We start from the raw sequence: 20248 nt of genomic DNA on the forward strand, positions 1-20248 counted from the left end.
TACACACACACACACACAGACATGTGTATGTAGTGTACTACTGTAACTAGTCCATGCAAGGCCAATGTACACTTATTCTTGACCTGCACTCAGTACATGGATGTACACTAGCATACTGTACCTGTGCTCCATTTTTCGTCTATTTGGATACCTTTTTTTAATGCTTTAAATGTCTTGCTCCTAATCTCTAACTTGTCCCAATGTTTTTTGTCATCCATTACTGCTTTTGGACCTTTTAGGAGAATAAGGAAGGCAAGGTACGTTATGTAGTTTAGCCTCTACCACATCCTACTGTCACATTTCATCCTTGTTAACAAATTCTAGGTATTTTATGTAAACGATGCCTGAAAGACTGAATTTAACCCAAGACCAATTAAAGATGCTCTATATTTTCAGCCAGTGTAAATTAATAGGAAAGGAATTGTGTTGTTCTAAATTAATCACAGTTTTTTTTTTGGTCTGTGCTCACTTTGTAAGTTATTCATTCAGTTCAACCTTCTATCCTATTGTCTGGTCTTCTCTTCCTCCTTTCTCTCTCTCTCTCTCTCTCTCTCTCTCTCTCTCTCTCTCTCTCTCTCTCTCTCTCTCTCTCTCTCTCAGGGTGATGGAGGGGATGAGAATGGTTCTGACAACTTCATGCAAAACATGGATCCTCAGCTGGAACGACAGGTGGAAACCATACGTAACCTGGTGGACTCCTACATGGCCATTGTCAACAAGACTGTCCGGGATCTCATGCCAAAGTGCATCATGCATCTCATGATCAACAACGTGAGTCTGGATCCATGATGACAGTCAGATCGAGCCCCCACGTGCTTTTTACCCACACTAACCCCGGTGTCCCCATTTTGAGCATTTCTTTACAGACACAAATTCTCAAAGACAGCCAAGGCCTAGTTGCTTAATTTATAGACATCACATGCCGCTATTGCACAGCAAAAGTAGCAGATCTACAAACTTGTGAGCTGGTAGAGCACATCTTCTCAGTCTGTGACTGACAGAAAAAGTGCAAAAAATGATCTTGACTTCAACTCAATTTGGACCTCTTCAAAAAAGATTGGATGAGAGTTGTATTTTTTATTATCGATACTTTATTCATATTTAAATCATAGTTTTTCTTAAAGGCTTTTCGACAACTGCAATTTTTTTGTTGGAATCACATGATTTATTTTACTATTTTATTTAATTTTTTGGTTGTCTGCACTGTCTCGTTTTGTCTGATGGTATCCTGTAAACTAAAATGAAAGATTTTTTGGCAATTTACTTAACTGAAAACAGCCAAGTGAATCTCTCTCCATTTCTCCCTTATAACCTCAGTCATTGCTCCAAAATAGATCAATCACTCGCTAATTTGACTCTGGTATGAGTTTACTTGGCAGGCAAAAAGCAGTCATAAGCCACGGAGCAGTGGAACACAATGGGCCTCATGCAGAAACATTCTCTCAAATTTCCTTTATATTTTCTCATTCTTAACATCCAAATCACTCTTCCCCAGGTGTGCTGAATGATGACTCCAGAAGTAAAAGTATAAATATCACTATGTAGAAATACAAGTAAAAGTCCGGTATTCAAAATTTACTTGAGTAAAAGTACAAAAGTATTGGCATCAAAATGTACTGAAGGTACTCATTATGCAGAATGTCCCATGTCACAAGTTTAAAAACGTATACAAATATTTTGAAAATAGCCGATCTACAAGCTCACAATGCGTCGCTGTGAGCTTGTAGATCGGCTATTTTCAAATAGGACTGAAGTGATTAATGTATGTTTTGTAATAATAATCAAAATCTACAAAGTAACTAGTAACTGAAGTTTTCACAACACATTGAATCGCGACGTTGTGAGCTTGTAGATCGGCTAATTTGACTACTTTTGTGTGACACTCTTCTTGTATGATGAAGTAGGGTATTAATTTACGTAAAAAGTTGAAATACGGAGATACAAGGTTTCTGCCCGAGAGGGACACACTAACTGAAGAAGCTGATCGCACGCAATATCATGCAAGGCTTTTTATTGGGTTCTGGACCAATATTATTCCTTTTGTCCACAAATGTAATAATTCAATCATCATAATTACGCTAAAACATATAACAATATAAATTTGATTATATGATATTCATGTGTTTTTTATGTTCCACAAATTTTAAACTTGTTTCCTTGCATTGGTCAAACAATTTGTGGACTGAAAACTAGATGTTTTTTTTTTCTTATCTCAGTACAAGTGCTCTCAACAACTCATAAAATTAGCTCTTAAGAAAGCATTGGTGAATCCAAGAAATCAATGGGTAATAAATGAAAGGAAGTTCTTGGATATAATCTAATAGTTATCTCTGTGGTGCTGTTCAATTTCTGGTGTAACCACTACAGCATTAACTTGTGGTATTCGATGTCCAGATTTAAAGGGATTTATTGAATTGAAGATGTATGTCTGCCAAACTGTTCAGGTTTGATACATGATGTGGTTCCTTTGAATTCACGCACAAATAGTTTCAAATCAAACAGTTCGGGTGAAAAAGAAACATATCAAATTAAAACAGAAGAAAAACCTTAGAACAGAAAAGACATGCACTCTCTTCTAGTGCAAAAGCTTAAGTACACACACAGGTGGCTCTGAAAGAGTAATTACTAATTATGTTCAACAATATCCACCTTGCCATAAAACACAATGAAACCTTGGCCTTTTCAACATTACGAAAATAAGAGGAAGTAGTGGATACCAACACAAATAAGGGGAAATCTTTTTCTGTTTCTCGCTTCCTGCATGAGGCCCATTCTATAATCCACAGGTCTTGTATCTCATATAATTTATAATGGGGAAGCAGTGCATATTAATATATCTCTACATCAAAGGTGATATTTCACGTTGCATAGCACTCACTCACTCATTGTGCAACTTGCCCAAACAGACACGTGCTTTCGTGCTCAGAATTAAAAACATAGTTATGGCCCCAGCAGATTCCTTGGAACCAATCACCAAATTACCAGTTTTAACCAAATATGCTACAGATTAGTAGCTGTAGATCAGATTATGATCTGTGACTTCCGTCTTCTAAATCTCTGTGGGACTTGTTTTCTTCCCTTTTTTTTTTACACATGGGTGCACACACACACACACACATTTACATTGCTATGCTTGTGAGGACATCAGCGTGTTAGGACGCCGATTTTTATGAATGCCATCAATCCCTGAAGAAACGTCAGCTTTAGACTTATTTACCAAGGTCAGGAGCACCTCATCAATACTGGTGTGCGCCCTTCTCCTGTTTGTTTGCCATGAATGCCATCTTTACCATTTTCTTTTGGCATTTTAACTCTATTGCCGAAAATAGCCGACAAGCTCACAATGTTGCACTGCAACATAACGCCGGCGCGCAGCTAAATATAAATCAGCCAACTCTAACCCCTAACGTTAACCCCTGAATCTGTTCCTAAATGTAAGCCTAATTCTACAAATATTTTTTATCCATAAAACAACCATTTCTCTTTTGAGGAGGAGGACCAGGAAAATGGTCCACGCAATGTCTATTTCTCAAATATACTCACGTTCACTCACCCACACCATCTCTCTGTCTCTCTCTCTGTCTCTCTCTCTCTCTCTCTCTCTCTCTCTCCCTCTCCAGACCAAGGAGTTCATAAACGCAGAGCTGCTGGCCCAGCTGTACTCCTGCGGGGACCAGGGCACCCTGATGGAGGAGTCCCAGGAGCAGGCTCACCACCGCGACGAGATGCTGAAGATGTACTATGCCCTGAGGGAGGCGCTCAGCATCATCGGGGACATCAGCACCTCCACCGTCACCACGGCCATGCCCCCGCCCGTGGACAACTCCTGGCTGGGGGTGCAGGGCGGAGGAGGCGGGTCCGGGGGAAGGTAAGGAGATGGATGGATGGATGGATGCAGTGATTCTCAAACATTTTCATTTCATTTCAAGGACCCCGTGTTTTGTATGCATTAGGCCACAGAATGTAACTCGGAGAGTGTACAAATGGAACCAAATGAACCTGTTTCAGGTCTATTTGATTCCATTCGTACACTCTTACAGACCCATACGGGTCACAATGCGTCGCTTTGCAACGCATTGTGAGCTTGTAGATCTGCTATTTTCAAAAGATTTTTTATATACATGACGAACTTGTAAAATGGGACATACTTTTACTTTTGGCACTTTAAGGATATTTTGATGCCAAAACGTTTGTACTTTTACGCAAGTTAATTTTGAGTATTTCTGCATTTCAGTATTGATACTTTTGCTTACAGCCCATAGCGGCCCACTTTGCAGCGAGATCAAAGCGTGACGGAACTCTCTCTCTCTCTATGGGTCTGTGAGACTCCACCCAGAGACTCCACCTAGATAATAGTGAGAATTGTCATTGTCACACAGGTGTTAGGAATTGATCAATTAGGCCAGACTAAAAACAGTCTGATGGCTGAAGGCTGATACACATGTAAGTGCTATCATTTTAACGTCGCAGCCCATTTAATAAAGGGTTCTAATGTTATGAATTCAGTACACATGTTTAGATGTACTTGCTACATGTGTGTTCCATACATGTTGTATTATGCTCTGTTTGAACATGAATGTGTGCGACCACAAATGGCAAATAAGCTCCCCTTCTCTTTCTCTCTCTCTCTCTCTCTCTCTCTCTCTCTCTCTCTCTCTCTCTCTCTCTCTCTGAGATAATACTTGTTTGGAAACCATCATCTTATTTCTCCGCTTCTCTGTCCAGGTCTCCAGCCACTAGTCCACTTCCAACTAGAAGGGCTCCACCGGGCGCCCCAGCCCGCCCCGGCTCTCGTGGACCACCTCCTGGCGCTCCTCAAGCTGGGGGACCGCCAGTCCCCTCTCGCCCGGGGGCTTCTCCTGATCCCTACAGTGCTCCACCCAATGTACCCTCCAGGCCTAACCGCAACCCCCCGAGTGTGCCCAGGTAAGGCGGAAGTTTTGAGAGCTCTTCCAAATACAAAATTATCCCTCTTGACAACAGCATGAATCCCAGTCCGCTTTGAAAAGCGTACATTTTCAGACTCGCTTTCCCTACCTAACCCCCCCCTTTTTATCTTTCTTTTATCGTTTTTAACCTTTTTAACTAGTTTTTCCTAATAAGTTGTTTATATTTTGTTTGCGATATAAATTGTATGTGTTGTTGAACAGAGACTGTAAGAACTGAACCAAAATGCTGTTAACCAATTGCAAACTGGCGTCCCTATTCTGGGCATGCCAATTTTCAAAATAAATGAAATAACAGAGCTACAAGATCACAGCGCGTCGAATCACGTTGCATTGTGAGCTTGTAGATATGCCATTTTTGTAATTCGTCGTATGACCAAGTATGTATGGGTTAACCACATGAAATCTATTCTGGGGCGAAAGTTCTGGGGCATATAATAGCCGATCTACAAGCTCACAATATGACGCGTTGTGAGCTTGTAGATCGACTATTTTCGTCGAAGAGAATTGGTGAGGTAGAGGAAAACAAGCAGTAGGCCTTCTTAGTATTCTAAGTAAGTATATAATAGGGTTTGAGTGGTTAAAAATCTAATGGGTGAATATCATGATGAGGTTTCCAAGCTGAATGTGACTCTCTGTTGCTAAGGGGGATGTGAAGACACGAGGAGGAAGGGGTGAAGGAGGTAACTGAATGTGGAGCGCTGTAGATGTGATAGAGGCTACATACAAAAATAGATCGATAGAATAGTTGATGCAGTAGCCCTGAATAGGTCCAGTAGATGGATAGACAAGACAACTGACAATTATTGTGACTAATGGATCGATTGATCAATCGTTAAATAAACACAAAGGTCTTAAATAGTTTTGTGTAAAATGGGTTTTGGTGTGTGTTTGTCTGATTGTTCCCCTGCTAATCAAGCTCCCACACTGGCTTGGGGTCAGGCCCAAATATTGCAAACCAATAAACCACTTTGAGAGCACCCACTTGCGCATTCTGCCAGGACTATTTTACCCCAACCTTTCAACCATCACTAACGCACATTTTCACATTCATTCCTGTCTTAACACTAATAGTCCAGCAGCACATATGAATTTGCTGTGAGGGGAGCTTTGTTTGCAGGACACTCCAGTATTCTTGTCCATCAACTTTTCAGTTCACTGGCTTGAAGCTGAATAATTCAAGTCCTTTGTAATGTTTTAAGTTAGAAGGTGACTTTATGATGGATAAGAATGGAATAAAAATTTAAAAGTGAGGCTTTGCTATATCTGCAATTATTGTTTCTGTTGGTCCGTTCCGTCTGTGTTTTGCACTGCTAACGTTCGCCTTGTGTTTGCCTGTGATTGTGAGCTAACATTTTTGACTGATCCAGTTCCCATGCAGTATGGGTAGTGGCTTGCCTTCTTACTGTAGGATATACGCACGTCGCTGTTCAACGCTCTCGCTCACAAACGTATAGCCTGCCCTACAGTACAGCATGCAGGCATAGCTTCCATGTTATCCCTTGGATTTACTACAGAGCAAAGACCTCAGTGTTAATGTATCCATTTATAACTATGAGAGTGTACACATTTGTTTGCCACATGACCCTTACATTTGGTATACTTTGCATACTAATAGAGTTAAGTTACAATAACTTATCTAATCTGTATAGTAGAGTAAGTCAATACAATATAACTAGCACATCTGCAGTGTTTGGAGAGGTGGTCTCCCTACTCTTCCATTGAGAAATTAAAGACACTGGGGTAGGGTAGGACACCTACTGGTTGACGAGTAGTACTGCCTGAATAAGCTCATACGGCTCTGCCACACTGAACGCGAGCGTCACGCACATCGTCTGTTCAATTGAAAAACAGACTTGTGTTTCTAGAATGGTCAAACTACTGGAAACAAACATACCTACACTGCAATATTGAAATAAAAAAGAGCCATTGTAAACAATGGCTGTAGCCATTTGATGTGTGTCAGCCAGGGCCTATAAATGCCATATGTCCAGGTTTGAATCCTGGGTGCAAATTAAGGACCGCAGCTTTTAACACTGAGTATTTTGCTGTGTAGGTTTAAACCAGTGGTTTCAAGGACCCCCACTTTGGTATGCATTAGGTCACTCTTGAGAGAGTACCATTTGTACTCTCTCAGAGTTAAAGACCTGTAAGGGTCCGTTTGGTTCATAACTATCAATTTAGCTGGGGACCCCCTGGAACCCCTTCAAGGACACCTGGGGGTCCCCACCCAGACCCCACTTTGAGAACCACTGGTTTAAACGACGTCAAAATATAACCAAAAGTTTCCATGTCACCAAGTCAGTTTTCCTGGATTCCCATTGGTCCCGAGTGAGAGCTGAGCATCCACGTGACGCGCGTCTTTTCCTGCACTGTAACCTGTTTGTTTGTTTGCACTCCTCCTCTCCTCTTCCTTCTCTTCTTCCATCCCTCTCTCCCTCGCCACACCTCTGTCCCACCACTATGGCTCCTCTTTCAGAATCACTATAACCTGACCAATGAAGACTAACCTTTCTGGTACGTTGGGTACCATTATCATCCTCATCATCACCTTCCTCCTGCTTTCTCTTAGGGTGCGGTCACACACGTGCGACGGCACGCTTTAATAATGATCACTATACATTTGGACACCACCACAAAATGGCCTAATCACTATATAGTGCAATATAGTGAGTAAGGAGTGGTTGTTGAGTGACACAGCCATGGTGTTGCTTTCCACCCCATGGACGTGACTGTTTCATTCGCACGCTTGTGAGACCGTACCCTGAATCAGGCTTTGAGAGGACTCTCATCCGCTGCATGGTCATTATTACGCTTTCACATTTTTCCTTTCTTTTCTCAGAGCGCTGCCTTTCAGGAGTGCTGCATGGGCAAACACAGCTTACAGAGGGATTCATGTGATGTGATCAAGCCTTGTCAACGTCTTGTCAGCTGCTTACGCTTACTAGCAAATTCTAAAGTTGACTATGGTTAGAATCCTCAGCGCTCCAATGAACACAATTGGCTGAGTTCACGGGTGGGAAGCCGGGTATATTGTCGGTGAAAGAAAAGAAGCAGACGACTTCATGTGTATCAGAGGAGACACGTGGTTGTCTACTACACCCACCCACATGACCAGCTGTAGGGGTTAGCAAGCAGTGATGGCACACCTGAGGGGAACAACTGGGAATTGGCATAACGACTAATCTGGGAGAAAAATAATAAAATGGGAGAATCTTTTTTGATGAATAAAAAAATATATCGCCTCTGTCGGGTGGAAACCCCATTATGTCCAAAACTGTTACTTTTCAGGATTCAAATTCAAACGGGCAAAAGTAGCAGATCTACAAGCTCAAAACGAGTCGCTTCGCACTGCGTTTTGAGCTTGCGGATGTGCTACTTTTGATGCTTTCGTGTGACGCCGTAGTGTGATCAAGTAGGGCGAGATAAGATGTTTCTGCCCGACAACGGCGATACTTGATGATGAAAAATGGGACGTTGATAAGGGTGCTGGTGTGTTGGGGACAGCAGTGTTATGGTTTACGTCCTTAAATCGTCTGTAAGCTGTGTGAGCTTGCTTCACTGTCTGACTCTGATAAAGAGCAATGCCTTTTGTTCATTAAAAGGGGCATCCTGTGTGTCCATCTGAGAAATTATTTGTTTTGTCGTTCTATGCAAAACCTCAGTGCCTTGAAGCACAAAGCACATACTGTACATGAAAAAGCAGGCATACAAACAGGAAATACAACACACACAGAACTGCAAACCTAATGCTGAAGTGTGTGTATGTGTGTGTGTGTGTGTGTGTGTGTGTGTGTGTGTGTGTGTGTGTGTGTGTCTCTCCCCCGATGTTTGTTTAATATGCTTTAATTGGGCTCTAGCATCGGACCGTTTATAGTGATGTATTTGCCCGGCGGCGTCATTAGTAACCGGCTTTTTATAGGATTTCTATCTAGTAGTAACAAAGCAACACATCATATCCTCCAAGGGCTTTTCCAGTGCCATGATTTCTTATAGGAATTATACAGCAATGACACAGCTTCATAAATAATAACAGTAAATGTGTTACATGGCCCTGTAATACAAAAAAAGATCATGGCAACTGAAAATAGAGTAGAGTAATACTGCCCCCATTTGGCTTAAACGGCATACTTTGCACTGTGGCCATATTTGAGTCCCAAATAAGTCTTGTGTGTGCGCGTGTGTGTGTGTGTGTGTGTGTGCGCGCGCGTGAATTTACACATCTCTACATGGGTACCCCTAATTAACAGTATATGCAGTACTATACAGTCTAAGTGGTGCTATATGCTGTTTTTCCTTCCTATACAATTGCAACCCTTGAGGAAAAAAAAACCTCAATCCTAATGTATCCCCTGCCTCTCCTCTGTGTCCCTGTCTCTCTGTGTTTGTCCATTTGTCCCCGGCAGTCGGAGACCACCGCCTTCTCCCACCCACTAGTTCTCCGAATCCTCCCCTCCTCCCTAAACCACCACCTGTCCAACCCTACCCCTGGATGAGAGGTTATGGACAAACAGCGGCACCTACCTGCTGGTCTCCGCTACTACACCAGACCACAGCTGGCTCCCTTCTCCTGCTCTCCCATCTGTTCTCAGCCACGTATCCCCCCCCCCCCCCTATCTTTCACGCACACACAGGCACATACACTCACATACACATGCATGGAAGATATACATACATACTGTACCCTCATAATACAATTACTTGAAATGAATAGAGAATTAATTACTGAACCACAAAGTACTGTATGAACACAATCATACATTATGCATACACATACAAATACACACATACACGCGAACACATGCAAGAAGTACAGTATGTGCGTACATTTAGACCTATAAGGAGAATGCATTTGCACACTTAGCATGAACAACGCTCAAGGAATACTTCACTGAAGTACTACACAGGATATTTGCTGTGTATATTTCATATTATATTTTAAATGAGTATTCCTGGCTGCTAAATCTATCTGATCTCTCAAGAGTGTTTGTTACTTTCTTTCTACATATATTTTCCTTGGATAATTTTGGATGTTGATGTCTTTTCATTCTCTCCAGAGAGGTGATGCATTATCTAGCCAAGCTGGATTGGACAATACAAGATAACTGCATCTTTAAAACGCACTGTGTTCCTTTTAAATGTTGTTAAATGAGTTCTGTTCACGGTCTGTGATGATGGTCCCCCAAAACCACAGATAAGGAGACTTCCCCACGCTCACTTACTTTGTCTCGTATGCCTTGCAAAAAAGGGACAGCAGCCTTTGTAGTTAAAAGCAAACAGCCAAAGAGAAATGAGATGTGCTGTTGTACACATTTCAGTAATTGACCGTTTCTCTTACAAGTCACAATTTTGTGGTATTTATTGCACAGGCATTTAAACTGTTATAGCTATGTAGTGGCATGCTGAATGTATGCAATGTATCAAACTGGTGTCTCCTCACTTGTGGATTTGGGGCGCTCTCTCATTTTATCCATCCGTTAATAGTTCATCTAAACCCTTTGTTTTCTTTCCCCCCCCGTCATGGAACAGCCGACCAAACAAGGGTGGGCCCTCTCGCCCTGAGAGCCCCCTGCCACCATTCGACTCCTAGAAGACCCCATCCACACACACACACACACACACACACACCACCCCCCACCACCCCTTTTTTATTAGGTCATCCACCTCCCCCACCACCACCCTTTCCAGCCCATATATACTGTGAAACAATGGCGGCTGCTCCATCTATCTATCACCCACCCGTTCAACCCACCAACGCTCCATGCGAGGAAGAATAGCTGGAATAACATGGAGTATTGGGTTGGAATGAGTCCACAAAGCTTCCTTTGAAGTATCTGGACAAGTAGGGGCTGGGGGGGGCCTATCTCAGCCTCTCCCTCCTTGCCCTGGGAAGGGAAGAGCGATCTTTGAAACTGCACCTTCGCCGCTGTCGCAAGGCCTTACTGTAAATGGGCCATTCTTGGGCTGAACTGTATGTTGTAATATTGCCGTTTTTCAGTTAAATGGCCACGAAATGTATTTAACTAACTGTACTCGGCCACTCGCAGAGCAATGTAAACTTCTTTGTAATCATCTTTGGTGATAACAACACGCTGCATTGTCTGTGCTTAGCTGCAGCACCTATGCAATACCGCTGCAACGAGGTTCCCCTAATTCAGGCCGTGTGTACATGACCAAAAATAGAGCCTCCAATGGCATGTCACCTCCTCTCCTCTCCTACTTTAAAGCAATCTATCCATCCCCATTCATGTAACTGCAGGACCTTAGTAAGGCGGGACTTATTTAGAAAGTGCAATATGTCCTTATCAGATGGCTGCGTGACAGCTGTCTGTCAATCACAACAGACTCAAGAGTAAATATTCTGTTTGAGCAGAAGGGAGGAGTGATGCCAGAGGACCTCTCCAATATGTATATATATGCTTCTGAATTTCATTTAACATGGTGATGGGAACTCTTGCACATTTTGGCATGAATCAAGACCTGCTGTATTATCTTACCTTTCTATTCTTTCTCTCCTTTTTTTTGTCTTTTCTTCCCTCACTTAGTGGTCACGGGGGTGAGTGAGAACAGTGACTTACCTAAACAATGATAGTCTATGCATAGAAGCTACCTAAACTCTTAACATGCTCCTAACATTTCATAACGCCCGCCCGCCCCACTCTTCTCTGCCACTGAACTCTGTTGTCATTGTGGTTGCTTGTAATTATATGACCCCTGTTCATGGTGACGGTGATCAATAAATGTAACCCCTCCATCAACCACAAACACCATCATCTCTGTACCTTTGATTAATATCATACTAATGTCATCAACCACCCTAACCTACACCATCGTCTCAATATGACCCCTTTCTGAGTCTTAGTAATCCACTGTTGCGACAAACACAAAGTATATTCTACTTCTTATTTAAGAGTAAATAGTTTATCATGGAGACATATCTTAATGTGTGTTCTTATTATGTATATGTGGTGAATTATATGGAACATGTGATTCCACTGTCTAGAGAATTTAGTCATAATGTATGAAATTATTTAATATTAAATTATGAGTAAATGTGTATGAAAATACAAAATAAAAATGCAAAAAAAGCTGTATAAAAAACAAAAAAACATGGACATACAGTGTATGGGAATTTGCAAGGAGAAAAGGTCTTGTTTCCCACTGTGTATGTGTGCTGAAATGGGCTGATTGAATGTGTGTATTCTGTTCGGCAGCAGCAACCAGGTCCTGTATCTGATACTGTACATACTTTGCCCCTCAGGGCTGCTGTGCTTTGTTCACACACATTAAAAGATTCAGTGGTAATGAAGGACATTTTCTGAGAAGTCTTATTTTCTTTATGGCAGTAGTCTTCAACAGGGGGTCCAGGACCCCGAGGGGGTCCTCAGAGCTCGCAGTGCACCTGGCAGCGCGAGGTGTTGAAGTTCGGCTATTTTCGGCAAAGGGGTTTGGTGTAGGGGGCAAAAAGGAGGAAATGAAGTGCTGAGTATTGTAGGTTTAAGTGGTTAAATGTCTGAAATGGAAAAAAAAATACATTAATTGACACAACACTGACGATAGTCAATGAAGCCATGTATGAAATCTATGAAAATGTTGAATCTGCAACACAATCTTAAACAATGGGTCCCTGCTGTCCCAGCTTCATCTCGCTCTCAGCTAAGGGGTCCTTGGCCTGAAAAACGTTGAAGACCCCTGCTTTATAGGATACTAGTGCAGTACACATTAGCAGAGTACTGGGACGCTAGTCGGGTGCCTGTCAATAGCGGGTCACGCCCAGTGCCCGTTTGGGGCAGTGATGCCATATTGATCAGTCATCAGACATCTCCATATTTGGGCAACAGAGAAATACAATTTGGTCATGAGTAAATAAACTTTAACCTTTTCTACAAAAATAATCGGTACATCGAAACAAAAAGAAAACAGCCGATGTACAAGCTCACACCGGTTGTGATGCGATGCGTTGTGAGCTTGTAGATCTGTTAAGCCGTTTTTGAAATACGGCTTAAGTTGTTAAAACAATGTATTTTGTTTAAGTCCCCAGGGAGACCTCAAATTTCTTTTTTGGGTCTAGCTTGACCCCTGATTTAGATGGTAGCCAGGGTACCCAGCATTGCCTAGGTGATGTGTGCATGAAATAAAGTATTTGGAGATCAAGTCTATGATGTCAGTAGAGCACACAGCTGGGACAACTTGGGATTGTTTGGGGAGCTTATCGCCATATTTGGGAATATATAGGCCAATATACAGACAAATTAGTGTCTTTAAGTGTCATTAAAAAAACATCCAACAAATAGTTCAATTTACTCAATCAGTTTTATTCGAGAGAAGGGAAGAAAAATCTTACTCAAAAAAAGAAAAAAAAATCACATCAGAATTTTCCTGTCAGAAGCCGTCTTCTATATAAAACAGGCTCTCTGGACAATCCTTCATTGCCTTCCAACAGTCACTTCTACATTACATTAAAACTGATTAGTCGAGATACTTATTTCAAATAAATATTAGATTCTCTCTTTTAGTTAACCTTTGTATTAAATCACATCCAGTCTGCAACTCCCAAGCCCCCTACATCGTCCATGTGCCCCGCCCCCCCGACTCGGCACCCACGAAGAGACACACGTACATGCAGTTCACGCTGCTAGCCACACACCAGGCATAATGAATATACATTATTATACACAGTTACAGTATGTACACCACCTCTTTTACAGCAGAGACAATAAATGCTTTATCTGCGGCTCCTCAATCACACACACACACACACGATGCATTCGAAGCCAACGGTAAATGTTGGACGTGAGGAAAATAATCATTTTAACCGTTTTATATTATGTCACCGCCCCAACAACAATACTATAAAAGATTTTATATGCATCTTTTGGTTTGACCACTCCCCAAAACAACAAGGGAAAAAATAAAAAGTATTCCATGGCATGTTTTCAAAAAGAAAAGACAGTGAGAGAATAAGAAATTTAAAAATCTACAATGGTGGTCTATATTAATTCATAAACCACCGTACTGCCCAAAGTGCTGTGGTTTAGGGTAGGCCTGGCATTGCTGATGCCTGGTTTATACTACAAGCTCACAATGCGTCAGGGTGTGACACCCGCGCTCAACTAAGTATAACTCAGGCTTTACTTGAAGTAAACAAAGCACCTACACTTCCCATTACATGCACATTTTCTTGACAATGCAAGTCAGATCGCATAAACATACAGTACAATATTTTTCAATATCACAACCATTTTCCTCTAGTTATTTCTAGTTAGGTTAATGGATTGACCAATTAAAAAGGTGTATAGTTTAATAATTGATTAGACCCAGTACATATTTTTTTTTAAAGATCAATCAAATAAGGGAGGAAATACTTTAAGGGAAACTAAACAAAAAACTGTTGGGATTGAAGAGCCACGTTACTGAAAAGTGAATTTTCACCCAAAATAACTGATTTAAAAAATTGCTTGAAAATCAGCTATTATCAGTGACACCCATAGTAATGATGAAGTATAAAATTAGGCTTCAACACCCTAATATCTCCGTACCTTCACCAGTGGCATAACGTAGACCAGAGGCTCTCTAAAAACAGAGGCCGCTATTAAGCTGTCAACAGAATTGGCAAAACCGATACCTCTGCATTATGTCGTTTACATGAACAAAAAGAAACACCACATCATTTAAGAATTCACATACGCTATTCCTACAGTATATGGTGTATGTCTGGTACGTCCAGTCCACATTTGTGAACATGAACCGTCCCCGAAATACATACATTCTGAAAGCTGCAGTCCATAACTTATTTTGTGTCAATAAAAAGCTATTTTAACCAATCTGTATGGTAGAGCAGTGGTTCTCAACCTTTTCAGGCTGCGACCCCCCAAAATAATCATATTTGAACTGGGGAACCCTCACCAGCACTTGGAATTGTAGGAGTTGAGGCATTACATTTAGCTTGGCTCGGTTCCAGTTAAATATTGTGAAATATTGCAATCTACAAGCTGAGCTTGTAGATCGTCTATTTTAAAATGTTTGCCTCTTTCTTATAATACTTGACAATTTGGCCAATGTTTGAACTGTTTTTATAGTATAGTTTGTCGATTACTTTTGATGCAGTAATGGTAATTTTTCTCCATCCTCTTCTATTGAGACATCTAGATCCTCTTAAATTTAATTAGCTCAACAGTAGACATTTCAGGGCTCCTGGGTAGACCATGAAAGTTATGGATTGCAGCTTTAAACTGAGTGGTGCCCCATCCTGTTACTTTGCCTCCTGCTAATATTTACACCGCAGTGCACACTGCACACACACACACACACACACACGTTTCATTAACTTCACTAATGAAGCATGTTTTCAATTGGAAGCCTCAGCCCAGGTGTAAAACACACGACATCATAGGATTCCCTATCGTCCCCTCCATAGAAATCTACTGACTAGAACATCTCTATGGCAGAACAGCTGCTGTCCGAACAGCTAGATATGACGGTTAAGATGAGAAGCTTGGTACAGATTTAGTGCAATCATATCTATAATATAGTAGAACTACAGAAAAAAGACCAGATGCAACTTTGCACACACACACACACACACACACACACACACACGCCCGCCAATGCACTCACAGAGTCCAGTTGTAAAGTATGTGCAGTAAATTATCTCTGATATGTCGAACTAGGAGTGAAACGTAACAGGATAAAGAAATTGGCTCTAAAGTGACTATTATAACGCAATAAAACGTCAAGACCCCATGAAATGGTCATCAGAGAGAGAGAAAGAAAAAGCCAAGAGAGGGATACACTTCATAGTCTGAATGTTAACTTGAGGAATGGAGGAACACATTGTGAGCACTAATCCTCCTCAGGAGCATGAGACTATGTGGCAAATCATTTAACCACTTGAACCGCAGCATCCCAATTCTGGGGGTGGGAACATTCACCAAAAATGGCACATCTACAAGCTTATAGCGCTTGTAAATCGGCTATTTTTGGCTTAAGAGATTTGGTGTAGACGGAAAAAAGAACAGTACAGTTGCAACTAAAGTCTGTTTCACTAAGACTAGAGCGTTTAAGTGGTTAAGTAACAAATGTAAATTCTAATTCCATGGAATCTTCAAAGAGTGTCCATCCCCTCAACCAATGAAAAACGACTATTGGAGAATTTGGTGGACCTCCCCCCGTCCCTACCCCTCAAACTCCAGACAATTACAGAATGTTTGATAAACTAGAAAGAAAAAAAACAAAAGAAAAAGAAATAAACCATAATTTAACATTTAATTAACAGTACTCACTGTGAATAAGATAATGCATGGGTACATCAATAGCAGGGACAATGCCCAATCTGTCTACATACCTCACACCTTCCTGATCCCTACTCGCTACTGTAGCTCTTCAAAGTGTAGAAACGGAGCCGCAGCGGGCGCTCACACTATGAATATCATATAATTTGTGCTAAGCTCCTCTATAGACTTTTCAACATCCATCTTGCTCTGTCTGTGTTTCTCAGCTGGGGCTAAGCACTAACACTTCCACGTCCACTTCCCCCTCTCGCTCTCTCTGTTCCCCACGACCTTTTACCATTCTCCTCTCATGCCTGAATTATACTTGGTTGCGTGCTGAAAATAGCAGATGTTGCAAGCTTGTAGAAGCTTTTCCTTACTTCGACGGCGAAGTGAATAATTCTATAGTTGAGAGGTTGAAAGTGAAGAGATATGATCTTTTGAGAATTTCCCAGAACACCCGACTGTACACAACATGGCTCTCATCAAGTTTCCCAAGCCAATCAGGCAAATGAGCTGGTTGGAATATTACAGGTTAGAGAAAGCCAAGTCACAAGAAGTGGATACAACGAGCGTGTGGTCTTTTATCTTGTGTTATACTGTAATAGTATACATAAATATAATATTCAAAGATCTGCTATTTTTGGCACGCAACTACGTATACATCGGGCTTCAGTTGTCCTGTCTTATGATCACACGTTCACAGCCTCGTCACACAGTCGAGTAGATTGAGATTAACTTTGTATACATTCAAATGTTATATTATTTTTGGCATGTTGACAATGAATGTTTAGTGTAACAGAGATCTGCATCGCAACGCTGCATGAACCTGAACGAACACACACCGCACACAGACATGCTGTTAATTCTCAGACAGCTCTAAGTATTGGGAGGGGGCAGAAGTTATACCCTCTTTATTGCACTCACGTATTAGAAGGGGAGAGAAGAAAGGGGGGTGGAGGGAGGGGGCGATACGAGGGAGAGTAAATTGAATGGAGGAATACTGATTATCTCTTCTCTTGTAACGGCTTCACTGATAGGATATTGGAAGTCAGAAAGGTTTAGTTCCAACCACGCAAAATGGGGGGGAAAAATAGGAAGCAACAAAAGTTATAGAAAACTCTCACACTCACTCACGTCATACAGTCATGGACAAGGAATTTCAAAGGAATTTGGTCAAGGCCATTAACCTATTTGTGAGCAACCAAGGGTCAGATTGCCGGTGATGCATTCATGAGCAGTATGACCCATAAGCTCGTACAAAAGAGAAGTGTGTGTTGATTGGGTCTGAAAGACCCTAAAGACTTCTCAACACAGACATCAGCCAGCCCAAGTCGGCCCGGTAGCGCGCCTGTCTGTCTCTCTCACACGACCAGGATCTTAACTTCGTCCTGCTCGTCGGGCCGGTAGAAGAAGGGGATGCAAGGGTTCTCCCCCAGGAACGGGGGTGCACGCGGGGCTCCCTGGGGGTTCTGGATCTCCTGCAGCAGCTGCATGATCTGCCTGGCCGTGCCGTCCTCCTCGGGGCCGGCGGCCTGAGAGTCGGCGGGAGCCAGCCCGGTCGACGACGACTGTGGGAACGGGGTGTCCTCGCACGGGGTGGGGTCCGTGAGGGGGATGACCTCCATGTGATCTACAGTAGAGGGGAAAAACAGAAAAAAATATGTATGTTCATTGTTCCAATGGAATCATGAGATTTAAGCACAAGCTCTAATATTTTTCATTGGTTGACATAAAGGGTGACCAATAGCATTGATTTGTATCAAATATATGTATATATATGAAGATACCGCCATTACAGCCATCAAGAGAGATTACTCATACAGGATAAACAGTGAAATAAGAAGTGATGAAACAAAGCATAGAATTCGAACTGGCACACGACAAAATTAAAGCTAATAAATGATCTTTGCGGAGTTCTCTATCGTAATTAGATCAAATTAGTATCTTGACCTAAACATTTATTTTCTGTTAACCTAAGAGCTGGCTAGATGAGGAAACCCATGTAGCAATGATTACTATCACAATATAGATCTTTAACTAAAAAAAACAACATGACAAGGGAACTGCCATACCTGCTCTGTCGACTGCATTGAGCTCTGTGCGCGCGTGCGCCAGGTGCTCTGTGTGTGTGTGTGTGTGCTCCTCCCCGAGGGGCAGCAGATCAGGGTTGACTGAGCTAGTGTTGGCCAGAGCTCCGGTGTAGCGGCTGTACCAGTCATTCCGCTCCGCTACCAGCCTCATCACCAGGTCCTGAAGCTCTGCCAGCTTAGCCTAATGGACCAGGGGAGGGTCCAGGTCAGATCGCAGGGGAGAAGAGACACAGCGGGCAGAACGTTTAGTTAACTGACAGGAGTAGGCCTTTATCCCATTAAGACCGGGAAAGCATCTGTGTCAATTTAAACTTTCACTATTGAAAAAATAGCAGATATACAAGCTCATAGTGTGTCACTTTGTGCCACGCTACGAGCTTGTAGATCTGCTTTTTTTTTAATCGTGAAAATGTGTGTAAATCTTAGTTTGAATATATTTTTAAACATTTTTAACACAAATGTTTGCTTCCGGGGGTCCCTGGAACAATATATTTTGAGATGGGGGTCCGCCGGCCAAATACATATAATTTTGGGGGTCCTTGACATGAAAACGTTTAACACCACTGATTAGCAATTTTCAGAAAACTGCTAGGATTTAGAAGATTTTTTTTGAATTTTCTTAATGGTTATATGAAGGTGGTGTAGTGCTTGCTTAAGTCTTGTTCCCGTCTGAGGATGCCAGTGTGACCCTTAGGCTGGCTTTGAACAGTGGAACTTTCACACAGCTTAGCGTCGTTGCTTGAAACTTTGTTGAAGCTAATTTGAGTTGCATAGTGTTAAGTCCTCTACAACACACTTGAAACTTATTTGAAACGCTTTCGTTGCAAACAAAGCTGGAATCTGTAGCTTTGATGTCCTATCCAGGATTATAATAACCTTGGTCTCCCGCATCAGAGACCAAATTCAACCACTCTGCCAATAGGCAGTCCCTGCTGCATGGCCATGGGAGATATTGCACCTATGAACTTCATGCAGTACTTCTCGTCAACCAGTAGGTGTCCTACCAGCACCAAGGTCTAAATTTCAGCAGTATGGAGACCACTTCCAACCACTGCATATATATATTATGTAGTAGTTATTTTGTAGTAACATACTCTACCAAGTTTATTCATTAAAATGATTTACGGATTGCAGCTTTAAAAAGGTTTCATATACAACGACGACCAAACAAAATGCAGAGGACATGCCATGGAATGATGCTGTCAAAGTAATGATACCCATTATGCTAGGCATTTTAAGAAAAGACTACACACACACACTTGTTAAGCCTTTATCCTCTCTAGGAACAACACGCATTATAGTTCTCTTCCTCTTTTCTGATAAAGCTGTGATGAAACAAAGCAGCCCTTGCCAAAAGAAAGAACGATACAATGACAAATGAGAAAGATGTCAGAAATTATATAACTGAGAAAGCGATATATGAAATAAGATACTAAGATTGTTATGAAGCTACAATGACAAGTCCCAGATATTATCTCAAGAGAAAACGGGGGGGGGGGGGGGGGGGAAACCCGATACCAATCTAGCTATTAAGTTGAGTCTGTTGCACGCAAGTTTGATTATTTTTCCATTGCTTTGTGTAACTGGAATGCAACTTTCATGCAACTAGTTACATGAAAGTTTCTCCATTGTGGGCTATTGGGCTATTATTGTCATTAATAAGATAATTTATCATGGCAAAAGGATAAGATGTTGACTCTCTGCTGAATGCAACAGATTTCTCTTCAGAATGAAAACAACCAGCTTCAATACTGTAACTACTACTAACCAGTGTTTTGAAGCACTGCAGCCAACAGACTTTTTTTTAGATGATTTCTGTATTATTCCGACAGGAAAGGCGGACAGGGAGCAGGGGAATGACACACAGCAAACAATCTTGCCGGCCGAGAGTCGAACCGGTGACACGCTGAAGAAGGCATTTTGTGGTATGCGCCCTAAC

At 41.8% G+C, this 20248-nt stretch overlaps 2 protein-coding genes across 3 annotated transcripts in view; one reads left to right on the top strand and one right to left on the bottom strand.

The window, feature by feature from the left end:
- dnm1a (dynamin 1a) overlaps nucleotides 1-10339 on the top strand; it is a gene marked incomplete at its 3' end in the record, with an annotated part of 72418 nt that extends 62079 nt beyond the window's left edge. Inside the window, exons 19-23 of one of the 2 annotated variants that reach the window (XM_080419047.1) lie at nucleotides 240-257; nucleotides 601-771; nucleotides 3621-3868; nucleotides 4726-4926; nucleotides 9353-10339. In XM_080419047.1, the coding sequence (XP_080275173.1) occupies nucleotides 240-257; nucleotides 601-771; nucleotides 3621-3868; nucleotides 4726-4926; nucleotides 9353-9383 (669 nt within the window). Of the gene's footprint in view, nucleotides 1-239; nucleotides 258-600; nucleotides 772-3620; nucleotides 3869-4725; nucleotides 4931-9352 lie in introns of those variants that run through there. The other variant, XM_080419048.1, reaches the window with a different exon arrangement.
- Nucleotides 10340-13240: 2901 nt separating this feature from the next.
- golga2 (golgin A2) overlaps nucleotides 13241-20248 on the bottom strand; it is a gene marked incomplete at its 5' end in the record, with an annotated part of 30961 nt that continues 23953 nt past the window's right edge. Inside the window, 2 exon segments of the mRNA XM_080419790.1 lie at nucleotides 13241-17849; nucleotides 18292-18490. Coding sequence (XP_080275916.1) covers nucleotides 17581-17849; nucleotides 18292-18490 — 468 coding nt within the window. The 3' untranslated portion in view covers nucleotides 13241-17580.

This window comes from Gymnoscopelus braueri, assembly GCF_963280865.1.
Source record: "Gymnoscopelus braueri genome assembly, chromosome: 22".
NCBI classification, from domain to species: Eukaryota; Metazoa; Chordata; class Actinopteri; order Myctophiformes; family Myctophidae; genus Gymnoscopelus; species Gymnoscopelus braueri.